Source organism: Dromaius novaehollandiae, chromosome 4, assembly GCF_036370855.1.
Source record: "Dromaius novaehollandiae isolate bDroNov1 chromosome 4, bDroNov1.hap1, whole genome shotgun sequence".
NCBI lineage: Eukaryota > Metazoa > Chordata > Aves > Casuariiformes > Dromaiidae > Dromaius > Dromaius novaehollandiae.
The window spans coordinates 7,925,385-7,940,283 of record NC_088101.1 but is presented as its reverse complement, the minus strand read 5'-3'; the positions used below and the strand labels follow the sequence as shown (position 1 = coordinate 7,940,283).

Genomic DNA, 14,899 nt, shown 5'->3' with positions numbered 1-14,899 from the left:
TGGAGAGGGAGTGCAAACCTTGGTGGAGGAAGCAGAGGGAATGACACCTCTGGCTGTGGGGCAGGCAGTGGGGCTGGGAGGGGCTGCTGAGGCCAGGTCAGTGCCCAGCCCCCTTGGAGGAAACGCAGTGTGTGGCAGTGATGGAGGGAGATGGGGAAAGGGGGCAGGGTTGGGGGCCTGGTGGGGTCCTTTGCCTGCTGCCCTCTCTGGCCCCCTGCCCTGAGTGGGGGTGGCCCTGGGGCAGGGCCCTTATTGGCTGGCAGCCCTTTGTGATGGGCAGGGGTGTGTGCTGGGGCAAGCCTTGATTGGCCAGCAGCCCTTTGTGATGGGCGGGGGCGTGTCCCCAAGCAGGCCCTCATTGGTCTGGGCCCTCTGTGATGTAGGCGGGCGTGTCCGGGGCAGGCCCTCATTGGCCGCAGAGCTCTGGGGCGGGTCCCCGCGGTCCCGCTCTGTCCTCAGGCAGGGCTGGCGCAGCAGCGCTGTCCCTGGCCCGGCGCCATGCGGAGACTCCGGGCGCTCCGAGGTGAGGGGCTGGGGCGGGGCTGGGCCGGGGCTGCAGGAGATCCCCAGCGCGAACCCCTGGTGCTCGGCACCGCTGAGCAGGGCTGGCCGTTTCTGACGCTGCGAGAGCTGCCCTGACCCTGCAACTGCACCAGCTCCCCGGGAGAAAGCCGCCTCCTCGCTCCCGTGCAGCTCCCTCCAGGCTCTGGTTTCACGGGCTTTCCACCCAAGGAGCTAATGGGCCCTGGCTGCGAGGCAGATCTCTGAGGATGGAGATCCCACAGCCTCCCTGGGTGCCTCTTCCAGGATGTGACCCCCTTCACAGAATCACAGACTGGTTGAGGTTGGAAGGGACCTCTGCAGATCACCTAGTCCAACCCCTCTGCTCAAGCAGTGTCACCTAGAGCACCTGGCCCAGGATCGTGTCCAGACAGCTTCTGAATATCTCCAAGGATGGAGACTCCATAACCTCTCTGGGCAGCCTGTTCCGGTGCTTGGTTACCCTCGCAGTAAAGAAGTTTTTTCCTCCTGTTCAGACGGAGCTTCCTGGGTTTCAGTTGGTGCCCGTTGCCTCTGGTCCTGTCCCCGGGTGCCACTGAGAAGAGTCTGGCCCCATCTTCTTTGCACCCTCCCTTCAGATACTTGTACACATGGACAAGATTCCCTCTCAGTCTTCTCTTTTCCAGGCTGGACAGGCCCAGCTCTCTCAGCCTTTTCTCATAGGAGAGATGCTCCAGTCCCTTCCTCACCTTAGTAGCCCTGTGCTGGACTCTGCAGTAGCTGCATGTCTCTCTTGTCCTGGGGAGCCCAGAACTGGACCCAGTCCTCCAGATGTGGCCTCACCAGGGCTGAGTAGGGGGAGGATGCCCTCCCTTGACCTGCTGGCAATGCTCTTCCTAATGTGGCCCGGGATACCGTGGGCCTTCTTGGCCACAAGGGCACGTTGCTGGCTCGTGGTCAGCTTGTTGTCCACCGGGGCCCTGAGAGCCTTCTCTGCAGAGCTGCTTTCCAGCAGGTCATCCCCAAACCTTCATGGGAAATAGTGTTTCTAATAGTTAATCAGGATTTCTCATGTTCCAACTTGTTCCTGTTGCCTCTCATCCCGTCAAGGTACATTTCTGAGAAGAGTTTTGCTCCGTCTTCTCTGTGTCCCCCATTAGGTAGCTGCAGGCAGCAATACGCTGCTCTCCCTTCCCCTTCTCCAGGCTGCCCCAAGCCAGCTCTCTGAGCCTTCCCTCGCTGCTCATGTGCTCCAGTCCCCAGCCATGCTGATGACTCTCTTCTGGACTCACTCCACTATATCACAGCATTACAGGGTATGTCTTTTACTGAGGAGCCTGGGCTGGACCAGCGTCCGGGGTGGTCTCGCTAGTGCTGCACAGAGGGGAGGAGTCGCTGCCTTTGCCCTGCTGGCTGCCCGCCTGCTGACACAGCCCTGGCTGCGGTGTTAGTGCTGGGGGAAAGGATTTCTCTGCAGGCTGAGGAGACGTTTGCCCTGAAACAGCGCAGGCAGCTGAGGCCAGCAGAGCTGGTGCTAATCCTCTGGGTCTCTCCTTGCAGGTCTCTTCGCTTGTGGAGGCTGCTGGTCCCGGCCTCCCGTTCGGGAGGATGGAGGCAGGGCGGCAGAGTCCGTCCCTGCAGCCGTCCCCACCTTTGCTGGGCGAGTGGCTTCTCTGTCAAACCGCCTGCAAGAGGAGGAGGTGAGGCGGGGGCGTCGCGCTGTGCCGGGCCTGGGTTTGCGGGTGCCCGGCAGGGCCCCTGGTTTCCCGAGGGCGCCGCCGCCCTCCTGCCACCCACGCGTGCTGCAAACGCTGCCAACGCTGGCGGGGCCCGTGTCCCCGGCTCTGGGGCTCCCTGGCACTGAGGAAAGGCAAGGCCAAGCTCTTCCCTTCTGGGCCGTGTCCCCAGGGCGACAGAGCGGAGGTCTACCGAGAGCTGGAGAGAGTCCTGCAGGGCGACGACGGCCGCGTGCAGAGCGCTGTCCTGGCCAGAGTGATCGCAGCGGCCTCGAGGGACATGAGAGCGGCGCAGGTGAGCTGCTCCTCTCTGAAGGCAGCCAGAGGCGCCTGGCTAGAGCCCGGTTTGGTAAAACGTAGGAGGGCTCTGAGGACCCGTGTCTAGCACTAAGCCCTGTCAGAGGCTCCCAGACCCCCTGTGACAGCTCCTTCCCCGCGGATGCGGCTCCGCGATAGCAAAGGCCGTATCCAGCCCTGCTGCAGAGGGAGCGCAGAGCAGGAGCAGCTGCCTGTGCCAGCGGCGCCTGCGCCCAGGGCTGGTGGCGGAGCTGGGACGTGCAGGGCCACGATTTCTGCACCAGCAAGTGTTTCCTGGAGGCAGAGGCCTTGGGGACTCGTCGCTGCAGTGGATTTGGGGGGCGATACCTGGAGCTGAGCGGGGAGGTGGCCAAGGCAGGAACCGAGAGCTGGAGGCAGGCGATCGCTGCCGGCGCCTTCAGCCTTTCTCCCGCTCTCGCCAGGGTGTGACGGAGGAGGTGCGGATGGCCGCCAGCGATGTCCTGGTGGCTCTGGCCCGCTCCCACTTCGACAGCGTCATGTACGAGCTGCAGTGCCACCTGAGGGCCCTGGGAGAGATCTCCGAGGACCTCGTGTTTGTCACCTTGGGCAAGCTGGCCAGCAGCTACGGTAGGGCCCGTCAGCCTCTGGCTCGGGGCTGTGGTCTGCGGTACCCGGGAGAAGGGATCTTCCCTGATCCTCCCTTCCGAAGGGCTGCCCCACTCCTCACTCGGGGCAGGCACCAGCACCCCATCGAGTCCCGCCAAGCCGTCCCCATGCCGGGGCCTGCCCCAGCCCCTGGGGCAGCTCTGGTTCCCCCCTGGCCCCCCGGCGCATCGCCAGGGGCCCAGCAGCCTGGGGGCTCCCCCCGCCGTGCTGCCCCGGGGCTCCCCCGCGCACTGCCCCGGCTCCCCGTGATGACGGCCGCTCTCTGCGCCTCTGCCCGGCCCTCTCTGCAGCCCTGCGGTGCGTCCCCTTCGTGGGCATGACGCTCTTCGCCCTGCGCACGATGCTGAGCCAGGTGGGGAGCAGCCGGACCCTGCGCGCCGTCTGCAGCGGTGAGTGTTGGCCCCGCGGGCAGGGGCAGGGCCGGGGCAGCCTCGGCGCCTCTGCTGCTGCGCTTTGCTCCCGGTGCGACCTGCCGGGCTCTGAGCTCTGCCCCGGCTCCCTCCCGCCTGCTGCGTGCAGGGCGGGCTGGTTTTGCAGGGTTTTGGGAGAGAGGGCGAGTGTTTGGGACGGCTGGGGCAGGGACGCAGGGGGAAGCGCAGGAAGGGAACACGACTGGGAGGAGGAGGAGGAGGAGGAGGTGTGATGGGGAGGAGGAGAGCAACAGCGCAGCGTTTCCATCAGGGCATCTCCGAGCACCGCGCGGCTTGTGCCTGGGGCCGGAGCCGGTCTCGGATGGAGCCGCGGCGAGCGGGGGGCTGCGGCCGAGGGCAGGCTGGGGCGGCAGAGCAAGGTCTCGTCCCCGCCACAGGCTCTGCCCTGATCCTTCTGCCCTTCTCTCGCCGCAGTCCTGGAGCAGTGGTCGAAGGCCGTGAACACCTACCTGGGCGCCTGGGAGCAATGCAGCTTCCCGCGCGTGGGGCAGGCCCAGCTCTGCAGCAGCGTTTCCCCGCTCTTCCACCACGTGGTGGGGAGCTGGCTGGGCTGCGAGGAGGAGGAGGAGGAGGTGAGAGCGGCTGCCGTGCCGGCCCCGCGACTCCGGGGGCCTTTGGGCGGGGCCGGGGTGGGGACGTGCCCCCTCCTCTGGAGCAAGGCCTTCTCCTCCAGGGGAGCAGGGCACTGCCTCTCCGTGGGGAGGGCAGACCGTGTCGGGGGGGAAGGACGCTGGGCCCCGCTGAAGAGCGTCTCGCTGCCCTCCCTGCAGGCCAAGCAGGCCGTCCTGGGGGCGATGGCTGCCATGATGGGCCTCCTTGTGCGCGAGGAAGAGCACCGCGAGCGCGTGTGGGAGCAGCTCCCCTGGCTCCTGGGCCAGTACCAGCAGGTCCAGGACACTTTCCGGGTGACCAAGGTGAGGCGTTATGTGGGGCACGGTGAGGCTGTGGGGTCTGTGCGTGTGCCGCGAGGTGTTGGGGGTCTGTGGGGTGTCTGGAGGAGCCGGGAGCCCTTGAGAAGAAAGGGGGAGAGCAGGGGAGGCTTGAGGCCTGCTGGGCTTCTCGGGCAGCGCCAGAGCAGCCCAGGTGGGGCCGAGAGGGAGCTGAGCATCCCCGGGGCTGACCTCCTCGGGAAGGGAGGGGTTTTTTTCCGGGGAGCTGGAATTTCATCACAGAAACGCTGGGTTTCCTTTCTTAAGACGTTGCTTTAGGTGACAGCCCCGCTCTTCTTCCCACCCCCGTTCCCTTGCAGGCTCTGAGTTATTTTCTGGAGATTTTGGGGGAAGTGCAGATCCCCATCCCCCCGTCTCCTGGGCCCGGCCAAGAGTTTGGCATGAGGGCTTGAGCCTCGCGGCTTGGGCCCCTTCTGGTGTGGGAGCCGGAGGGTGTTTGAGTGCCAAGGAGCCCCCGGGCTCTTCTGTGGCGCCAAGTAACACGGAGGGTTTTCTTGCTCCGGATTTGTAGGGCAAAGCGAGAGCTGCCTGGACTCTGCCGAGTGGGAGCAGCTCCTGCTCAAGGTACAGCACTGCTGCGAGGGCAGCAGCTACCAGTGGGAAAGTGGGGGAAGGTGTGGGTGGAAAGGTAACCAGGAGCAGGGGAGCCCTGAGCAGGGAAATGCCAGTTTTGTTCAGAAAACAGGAAACACAGGAAAGACCCCCTGCAAAGGCCCTGAGGATTTTGTTTTGCAAAGAGCTGTGGATCACAGAGGGTCGTGTCGTGTTGTGCCATGTCCCGTCGTCGCACGTTGTGACCCGCTCTGCGGGGGCTTTGCTTCAACTTGTGTTTCTCCTAGTTCCTGAGGACATCGCTGGAGACGATCGAGAGCCAGGCCTGGACCGTGGGCCTGAGCGTGGAGCTCAGCCAGCAGACGGGCAGCTACCCCCGGCCGTCCCGGGAGCAGGTGGGTCCCTGCCGAGGCCTCGTTTCTGCGGGAGCCGAGCTGGACGGCCAGGCGCCGCGGCCAGCTCAGTCGTGCCTGGTGTGGGCTGGTGCGTCGCGGCCCGGCTCTGTGCCGCCAGACCGTGCGTGACCACGTCTGGGGTGGCCGCTTGTCTTTCAGGCCTTCCTGTATAAAGCTGTCGGGGTGTCCCTGGCAGCGTGTCAGCACGTCCCCTACGTCCGCGGGGAAATGAAGAAGTATCTGTTAAGGATGAATTACTTGGAGGTGTCTGAGAGAGAGGTGAGTTTCCTCTTCTCCCCCTGCTTTCCCCGGAGCCCCTCGGTATTTCCAGGGGAGCGGCGATCTCTCCGAGCAGAGCGCTGCAGGCTCTTCTCATTTCCTTGTCGCTGCTGTTTCTGTCGGACGATATCGCGAGTGTCGCTCGGAGCTTGCCGTGGCTGAGTGTCGGCCAGAGGCCGCCTCACCCTTTCCCTTGTGTTGCAGGCAATGATTTCTGTTTTGGCCGGCTCTGCCGAGAGCCACTTCCACCTTGCCTTGGAGGTGGTGCAGGAGTTTGGGGTGTCCATGGAGGAAAGACCAGTGTCTGGGGCTTTCAAACGCCTGAAGGTAAAGGATGCCGGGTGTCTTGGCTCGTTTTTCCTCTGCTTTATTTTCACTTCCAAACCAGTAGCAGCCCAGGGGTGGCTGCTGCGTGGAAAGCGGGGCAGCTCCTTCGCCGGGAGGCAGCGGGAGCTGGGGCCCGACGGAGGCACTGGGCTGACGTCTCGCGGCTTCTCCCGCGGCGCAGGAATACCACCAGGGGAAGAGAGCGGGGAGGCACGCGGCCCTCGTGCTGGCCTACGGCCGGATCGCGCTCTGCACCCCCCCGGAGCAGCTCCTGGCCCGCGTGGAGAGCGACGTCGTGGGGCGCATCCTGCGGCACTACCGCGCCAGCTGCCAGGTGGGTGCACGGGCGCAGGGCCAGCCACAGAGATGTCCTTGCTGCCCTGCGGGGTCTGTGCGCTCCGGGGCCGTTGCTGCGTGTCCCGCGTCTGTGCGCCTTGGTTCACTGCCTCTCTCTCCACCGCCTTTCCCCTTCCAGGTGCTGGGCTTCTCCTTCTCCACCAAGGTAAGTCCTGCCCCCCGGGGCCTTGCTCGCTGCCCTTCCCACACCCCTTTCCCCACGCAGGCGTGCCGGACTCGCCCTCCCGCTCGCCAGGCCAGGGGCCGGGGGTCTCCTTGCGGTAGGTAGCCGGGAAAGCTCATGCCTTCGCGGGGGGAGCTTCTTCCCGGGAGGGGAGAGGAGGTTTCCTTCCTGCGACCCGTGTGCCGAGCCGAGGCTCTGGGCAGACGCAGTCGCCCTTGTGCGCTGTGCTCTGGGGCTGGACTGCCCGCCATGTTCCTCGTTGAGCCCTTGGCGCTGTGAGGAGTTCCTCACCGGTGCCGCCGTGTTTCTCTGTGCCGGGATGCAGGACATGCAGCTCAAGCTGGTGCTGATCCGGAGCGTCACCGAGGTCAGCCGGGCCGTGCGGGTGGCGGGGGGCTCCCGCGGCGTGGAGCTCTGCCGCAAACGGGAGCTGCTGGACACCTTGCTGGTGAGTGCCGGGGCCGGGCCGGTGCCACCGGGGAGGTTGGGGCCGAGCCCCGAGGCCGGTCGTCCCGAGGCGCGATGCTCCGCCTTGGCCGCACGCGACCTCTGGAGCGCCCTGAGCCTGGTGCCGGCGGGAGGGCTCTCGGCGGCTGCCCGCTGCCCACTGTGCGCGTGTCTCTGTGACCTGCAGGGCTTCGTGCAGGGGGAGCCCCGGGATCGCCTGGCGTCCCCCGTGCGCCAGGAAGCGTTTGTGGCCGTGGGGCACTTGAGGTAGGGTCTTTGCGCCGGGGCTGCGGGGAGTTGTCATCTGAGCTGCCGCTCTGGGGAGCGGGAGTGAGACGCGTGTGTGTTTCCCTCTTTCTCTGCCAGCAAACTGAAGCCATCGCTGAGCCGGGAGGAAAACCGCGACCTCCTGGATCAGTGTGTGCGGAGCGTGATGCCCCTGCCTGCCCTGGAGCCGGCGGAAGAGGAGGGGGCAACAGTGGCAGACGCTCTGCACGTGCAGGTACCTGCTGGCCCTTCTCTGCCGGCCTCTCCGGGGATCCCCCGCAGCACGCGCTGCGCTCTGCCCCTGCGGTCGAGCTGGGCGTCTCCGAGCGCGGCCCAACGCCCGTCCTTCTCCCCGCGCTCAGGGTCTGCACGCGCGGACCATGGGGGCTCTCGGCGAGCTGGTGATGGCCCTGCTGGAGGAAGACCTCAGCTCGGACTGGCTGTCGGAGATGCTGCACGTGAGTGTCCGTGGGGGGACGGGGAAGGCATCACCAGTGCCGGGTGCGTGGGGAGAGCTGGGCTGTGGAGGCGGCAGGGTCAGCGCGAGGTGGCCGTGGGGCATGTCTGCGCCGGTGCCCTCCATGAGGGGCTGCCGGGGCCGGTAAGGGGCTGTGCCGCCGGCTGCCGAGGCGGCAGCTCCTCGGCGGGACTCTGGGCGGAAGGGAGGCGTTTGGGGTGGCGGTGGGCAGGCCGGGATGGCCGGGGGGACTGTTGTGAGCCGGGTGTGCTCTTCCGCAGGTGCTGGAGTACTGGCTCACCTCGGCCAAGGAGTGGGAGCGGGAGAGGGCCCTGCAGGCCTGCGCCCAGCTGCTGGGCGCTTTTGAGGAGCGATTCGAGCTCACGGTGAGAAGGGACCCCCCACCCCCACACTCCGTGTCCCCCCTCCCCGCTGGCTGCGGGCCCGGCTGGGAACTCTGCCCCGCGCTGGGTTTTGGGTCTCCTGGGCTGTGGGGCTGCACCGCTGCCTGCCCCGATGCCCTGCCACGGCTCAGGCGCCAGCACAGCCGGGAGAGGGAGATCGGCCGCCAGGGCTGCCTGCGACCTCCTTGTCGTCCTTGTGTTTCCCCAGGGAGAAACCTCTTTCGGGCCCTTTGGCTCCATGGTGGGACTGCTGGTGCCTTTCACCTGCGACTCGCTGGCCACGTCCCGCCAGCGGGCAGGGGCCTGCCTCGGCCACCTCCTCCGCATACAAGGTGAGGGCAGCCCCCTCCCGGCCTCGGCCAGCTCCCCACGCCCCACGACTGGGCAGGGCCGGGCTCCGTTCTTCCTTCCTCTCAGCCCCTGGGCCAGAGGTGGGTCTCCGTCGCCATCGCCACCCTTTTCTCCTGGTGCTCCCTGCAGGCAAGACGCTGGAGACGGGGGCCGAGGAGGACGAGGTGCAGCCTTTGTGCCAGCGCCTGAGTGCCCCAGACGCCGAGGCTCTGCTCCAGGCTTCCTCCAGACTCAGAAAGGTACCTGGCCCCACAGCGCGGGGGAAGCTGGTGCCCGGGCTCCCGTGCGGCTCCCTGCTTCGCTGCTGGGGCCCCGCTGTGTTTTGGGAGAGCTGCCACAACGGGCGCCCGGGGTTAGGGAGCAGCAAGCGGCTGTCGAGCAGCACAGAGCACGGCAGGCCCTGCCTGCACAGCTGCCCTGTAAAGCCCTGGCACCCTGCAGGCCCAGCGAACTGCCCCGCTGGCCGCGCGCTCGAGTTTCCTCTCCTTTGTGAAGGGCCGGAGCAGACCTGTGACGTGGCCTCTCCCGTTTCTGATGTCTCCCCAGATCGTCTGCAAACACATCCCGCCAGCACAGGCCACGGACTTCCTCTCTGCCGCCCTGGACGGGATGCTGTCGGCCAGGTCCGCGTGTGCTCAGGCAGCGGGCGAGTGGCTGCTCACCTTCCTGGAGACGTGCGGGGGACAGCTATTCACGGAGGTGAGAGACGCCTTTTCCCGGGGGTTCGGGCCTTCCCGCCTCCGCCGTTGCCGGGCACCTCGTGCAGGTGCCGGGGTCCAAAGCGCCGCCCCTGGTGCACAGCGCCGAGGGCTCTGTCGAATCCGAGTGCCGGCCGCCTCATCCCGGGGTTGTTCTTCGTCCGGTGACACTGACCCTGCTGGGCCAAACCCCGGTGGCTCCCACGACGGAGGCAATTAGAGCTGAGGCACCCAAAGTGCCCAGTTGCTCCCCGGTTCTCGGGCGCAATGCTCAGCCCTCCCAGCCCGGGCCTGAAGGGGGACAGACGGCACCCGTCTGCCTCCAGAAGAAGAGGGGTTGTGGCAAGTTGTTGGCGTCCCAGGTCCTGCTCTGGGAGGACTATGACGTTGGTGCTGGGGGTTTCTTCCTCCTGACTGCTGGTGCTGCTTGGGGGTTTGTACACGCTCGCCAGCACGGTGTCCTTCCTTGCTCGTTCTTCCTTGGTCCCCAGCTCCAGCACTGCCCATGTTTTACTTTGTGCATGGTGCATTTTACGATGCTGGACGGCTATTGTGGGTCCTCGTCATTGTCCCTGAGCCTGGCTGTGCCAGCCCGCAGCGTGGCGTTCCTCTAGGGACCAGTTGTGGCCCCTTTTTTGGTGATTCCTGCCTGTGGTCCTGAGGCCCCGGTCTCATGCAGTGCCTGCGTGGTCACGGCCTCTGCTCCCCTCCTCCGCTTGGGCTCTGCTGCGCTCAGGTCTGGCTCTGGGGCCACAGGCCTAGGGTGGCTCCTCGGTGTCGCCCTCGGTGGGCAGCAGAGATGTGTCCCCGTGGCGGTCCAGCATCCCCCCGCCGCTGCGCAGAGCCTTCGGGCTTTAGGGCTGGGTCCCGAGAACTGGTCGGGGAGCAGGAATTGCTCGTGGGCCGAGTGGGGGTGCCTGGGCCGTGCGGGAGGAGCAAGAGAGGATGGAGACGACGGCTCTTTTGGTCTGCGTTCAGGTGCCAGAAATCCTGAGCATCATTTACATCCGGATGCCGACCATGCAGCAGGACACCCTCCGACACTTCCTCCTGGAGGCCGTGTCCCTGCTCGCCCTCTACCACCCCGGGGCCGTCATCGACAGCCTGCTGCAGAAGCAGCTGCCCATGGACAGGTACGTGCACTGCCCCGGCCCCACGGACGGGCAGGAGCCACCACCAGCCCCGTGGAGGCCAGGAGAGCGTTTGGCGCTGCCGAGGGCGTCGCAGGTGCCAGAGCCCGGGGGCTCACGGGGGAACTTCTGCTCCCTTGCAGTGACACTGAGGAGCTGTGGAGGGTCCTGGGGGGGGAAATTCTTTGTGGACCACTTCCTGCGGGTTCTGATGGAAAAACTGAAGAACTTGGGAAGCGACCAGCCCAGGACCAGCTCTGCCAAGCCTGAGGCAGACGAGGAGGAGGCTGCGCTGGAGCCTCTCAAGGTACGTGCACCGGCTTCGTACCTGACTTCCCAAATCACCCTTCAGCCTGAGGGAGCTCCGTGCATGCTGCGAACCTCCCTGAGCCCCCCGGGCTGGTGCCGTGCTGGGCCCTGGGCAGCGCTGTCAGCCGAGAGCGTTTGCTGCTGCCAGGCTGCAGGGGAGTAAACTGCAGGCAGTGAAGGTCCCCGAGGCGGGCAGGGCACAGGTGGGAAAAGGCCTTGTTTTCACAGGCGACTTTTGGTTGCATTTCTCTGCAGATGACCCGGGCCATCTCTGTGGTGGTGTCAGCGCTGCGGAGCCCGGAGGCTGTGCAGCACCTGCTCCCGGAGCTGCTGCCGGTGCTGCTGAAGCAGATCAGCGCCACAGTGGGCAAGGAGATGCCGTCTTCCCCACTCAGCACCCGGGGAAAGCTGTTCCTGAAGGGCCACGCGAGCGACGACAATCCTTGCAGGTAGGAGCCGGGGGACAGAGACGCAGGGGCCGGGCTTGGGTCCCCGTAACCTTGATTCCCAGGGAGGAAGGTGCCCCAGGGAGACTTGTTTTTTCCCCTGGGCTCTATTTTGGTTTGGGTTTGTCTGTTTGGTTGTAGTTCTTGTTTTATGAGTGTTGGCGTGCTGGTTGGTTTGGTCTCTGTTGGCGTGTTTGTGAGCCGACGGTCCCTAGGGTCCGTAGGCCAGGTTTCTTAGAGCTTGTCAGGCTTCAGGGTTGTGAGATGTCATTCCAGGGGTGTTTGCAGCTCCCTCGGTGAGGCTGAGCAGGAGTGAGCGAAGGCCTCGCAGGCGGCAGCGTTTCCTTCGCCTGTTGCCGTGACTGAGGCCTCGCTGCTCTCTCCTCGCCCAGGCTTTCCCTGGAGACCCTGGAGGCGGTGCTGCGCACGTGCCTCGATGGGAAATGGCTGTGGCTGCTGCGGAAGCAGGGCGCCTGGGCTGCCCTGGAAGACCCCCGGGCTCACCACGACGGCGTCTGCCTGCTGACCGGGTGAGAGCCCGAGGAGGCGCCTCGCTGCTCCGGGGTGGCCGCGACCCAGGAGGGGCTGGCGGGACCCTTCCCCCGGGCCTGGGCGTCTCGGAGGTGCCGAGCAGAGCCCGCGTGGGAGCGGGGGGATCTCGGGGGCCCGAGGCCGGGTGCCGCCCTGTGTAACCGCACGTCGCCTGCCTGTGCTCTGTGCGCAGGGTGCTGCTCCGCGCCGGGACCATCTCGCTGCCCCTGGTGCTGGTGCTGACCCGGTGGCTGGACGCCCCCTCGGCCAACCTGCGGGTCACGGCCGCGGCTTTCTTTGCGGAGGTGAGGGAGAAGGTGGGAGAGGGAGGTTTAGGAGGGCTTTTCTCAGGATGCCAGCAAGAAGGTGCCGGCAGAAGGTGTCACATTCCCGGCGGGAGCAGATCCCCCCTCATAGCAGGTCTCTCAGGAGCTGCCCTTCCTCGGCCCCTGCCCAGCCCCCACCCACCCATGAGCACCCCCGGGCACAGGGCAGCGCTGCCCTCAGCCTGGCCAAAGCCGCAGCCTGGGCCGGGCCCCAAGGAAAGCTGCTGGGCATGGGGGCGGTCAGCTGGGGCTGGTGGGGCTTCCTCGTGCGGAGCCCGGGGCGGCTGCTGTTCCCGGGCCTGGTCTGCATCCGTCTGCGGGTGCCGACGGCCGGGTTGCTGTGCTGCAGCTGATGAAGGAGCCGGCGCTGCAGGAGTGGAGGTGCCTCCAGCCCATCGCGAGGGCCTTGCTGGAGAAGCTGCGGGACTCGAGCAGCACCGTGCGGCAGATGGCAGCGCGCGGCCTGGGCAACCTGGTCAGCGGAGCGCCGGAGAAGGTGAGAGGGGCTTTGCTCCGCGCGAAACTTGGGCTGCGATGTGCTCGGGGGCTGCTTCTGAGAGCTTCAGCCCCTGGAGGCGATGGGGAAGAGGAGCGGTTAGAGGCAGGACTAGCAGGAGGCTCACGTGTGTGTCACGCTTGGCAGCTGCGAAAGCACAAGGGAGCCGTGCTGGAGGCGCTGCGGAGGGGCCTGGAGGACGTGGCCGCGGCGGAGGTGGTGGCAGAGAGCCTGCTGGCGCTGGCGAAGGTGGTGACGGAGCTGAAGGGGAAGGCTGTGGGCTCCACCTTCAGAGACATCGCCAGGGCCACAAAGGGGTTCTTCGATGCTGTGAGTGAGCGGTGTTGTCTGACACCTGCTTGAAGGGTCCCTCGTGGGCTCGTCCGAGAGGGGTGGCGTGGGCAGGGGCCGCTGCGGATCGGGAGGGTTCGGGGAAGATGCTTCTCCCTGGGGAAGGTGGGGGAGCTGCTGTTTGTGACCCCTGTGGGGGTCCTTTCTCCGGGCATTGTGCTCGACCGGCAGCGCCCGGGTGTTGCAGAAACAGCTGTACGCGGCGTCCCAGTCGCCCACCTGAGGGCTGGGGTTTCTGGGTTGCAGGAGCAGGCGTCGCTGCGCTCGGCGGCCTTCACCCTGTACGGGGTGCTGGCCGCCTCTGCCACGAGGAGGTGGAGGTCTTTCTTCACGGAGGAGCTGGGCAGCACGTGGGCCAGCCTCGTCCTGCACCTCCGGGACCCCGACCCGGGAGCCTCCATGGTAAGAGCCCCGGGGGGAAGGGAAGCAAGAAGCGAAGCCAGGCAGCAGCCGCAGGGACATTGCTGCCGTTGCCGCCTGCTCAGCAGCTGCAGGGTCTCTGCAGAGCCTCCCTGAAAGCGTCCCCGCGCAGTCACCCCTGCGCTGCCCAGGGTAGTGACTCCAGCGCCCCGGCTCACCTCTCTTTGGCAGGCGTGCCAGGGCGCCCTGCGGCTGTGCGCCCCGTTTTTGGGGCTGCGGAGGGTGCGGCAGGGCCTCGCCGTCAACACCCGGCTGAGCGCGGCTGAGCTGCTGGGCGACGTCTGCAGCCAGCTGGTGAGGAGCTGCGCGCCCGGGCGTGATGGGGCTGCGGGGCCCTCGCCGGCCCCGGGAGAGGGAGGAAGCGGGTGACACGCCGAGGGCGGCGGGGTGGTTTTGCGGCCGAGAAGGACAGCGTGTCCCGCGTCCCCCAGGCCCAGGAGTGCCCCGAGCACCAGGAGATGCTGTACGTCGCTGCCAGGCACTGCTTCCTGGGGAGCTGCGGGGAGCTGCAGGCTGCGGCCCTCGACGTCACCGGTGAGCTGGAGCGGGCGCTCTCTGCGGCTGCTCCCCCCGCGCCGCCGCTGTCCCCGTCTGCCCGGGCTGGGGGTCCCGGGGGCACTCTGATGTCGGTGTGTCGCCCTGATGTCGGTGTGTTGCTCTGTGCATGCAGGGGTCCTCGTGGAGCACGCGGGCATCGAGTGGCTGACGCGGGAGGAAGTGATGCCGCTCTCAGCAAGTAGGTGACAGGGCCCTGGCGCCCCGGGCCCGGGGGTTGGGGGGGGTTTGGGCCCCGGCATGGCGGCGGCCGCGGGGCAGCATCGCCCTGCCGGGGAGGCTGGGCTGGTGCCGGGTGCGGCCCTGACGCCGGTGCCGGTGCTGTTGCAGCTCTGCGGGTGCTGCGGAGAGACAGGGACCCGCGGGTGCAGCAGGCGGCCGCTCGGCTCCTCCGGGACACCGGCCTCGAGCAGCCCCCGCGGCGGCGCTGAAATAAACCTCGCCGGGAACCTGCCGCAGCAGCGGGGTGTTTCTGCGCCGGGGCCTGGGAGTCGCTTCGCCCCCCGCCGCCCCCGTTTGCCACCGGGTCCCCGGGGCTCTGGCCAGGGCTGCTGTCCCGGGGCTGAAGGGGGCGGGGCAGGGGGCGGGGCCAGAGCTGCGGCCGGGGCGGGGCTGAAGGGCGGGGCGGGGCCGAGGCGGGGCAAGGCCGCGGGTGGGGCGGGGCAAGGGGCGGGGCCAGACCAGGGGCAGGACAGACCCGCGAAGTGGGCGGAGCCAATGGCGGGGGCGGGGTGGAGCGAGGTGGGGTGGAGCCATGGGAGGGGCGGGGCCAGAGCAGTGGGCGGGGCCAGGGACGGGGCGGAGCAGGGCGGCCACTTCCCGGCGGCTGCGCGGCCGCTCCGGCCCCTAGAGCCGCGGGCGGGCAGTGGTGGTGGGTGGTGGTGGCGCTGGGTGTCCGGGGCCCCCGGGCCGCCCCCTCCCCGGCGCGGGGCTCCCGCTCGCCGCATCCCGGAGGTGGCGGGGCGGCGGCAGCAGCGAGCGCTGCCCCGGCCGGGCCGCCCGGCCCCAGGTAAGCGGTGCGGGCCCGGCCGGGGCTGCCCGGGCCGGGGGGGTTTGTGTCGGGCCGGGCCGGGGC

The 14,899-nt window shown here is 67.5% G+C and overlaps 3 protein-coding genes and 1 long non-coding RNA gene across 4 annotated transcripts; all 4 read left to right on the top strand.

Moving 5' to 3' along the window:
- Window positions 1-5,996: 5,996 nt before the first annotated feature.
- LOC135328143 (maestro heat-like repeat-containing protein family member 2B) lies at window positions 5,997-6,741 on the top strand. The gene is made up of 3 exons (XM_064510473.1): window positions 5,997-6,116; window positions 6,298-6,450; window positions 6,592-6,741. Exons 1-3 carry the CDS (start codon window positions 5,997-5,999, stop codon window positions 6,739-6,741), a joined length of 423 nt encoding a protein of 140 aa, XP_064366543.1.
- A 214-nt stretch (window positions 6,742-6,955) lies between these two features.
- LOC135328142 (maestro heat-like repeat-containing protein family member 2B) lies at window positions 6,956-7,755 on the top strand. The gene is made up of 4 exons (XM_064510472.1): window positions 6,956-7,084; window positions 7,271-7,350; window positions 7,450-7,585; window positions 7,633-7,755. The coding sequence occupies exons 1-4, from the start codon at window positions 6,956-6,958 to the stop codon at window positions 7,753-7,755; spliced, it is 468 nt and encodes a 155-aa protein (XP_064366542.1).
- A 718-nt stretch (window positions 7,756-8,473) lies between these two features.
- On the top strand, window positions 8,474-9,130 carry LOC135328110 (uncharacterized). Its single transcript, XR_010388835.1, has 3 exons — window positions 8,474-8,543; window positions 8,692-8,801; window positions 9,109-9,130. It is a non-coding gene; the product is annotated as an uncharacterized LOC135328110 (long non-coding RNA).
- Window positions 9,131-10,205: 1,075 nt separating this feature from the next.
- LOC135328376 (maestro heat-like repeat-containing protein family member 2B) lies at window positions 10,206-13,638 on the top strand. Its single transcript, XM_064511765.1, has 8 exons — window positions 10,206-10,697; window positions 10,955-11,148; window positions 11,538-11,675; window positions 11,870-11,981; window positions 12,352-12,498; window positions 12,646-12,828; window positions 13,096-13,251; window positions 13,441-13,638. The coding sequence occupies exons 1-8, from the start codon at window positions 10,206-10,208 to the stop codon at window positions 13,636-13,638; spliced, it is 1,620 nt and encodes a 539-aa protein (XP_064367835.1).
- The last annotated feature ends 1,261 nt before the right edge of the window (window positions 13,639-14,899 follow it).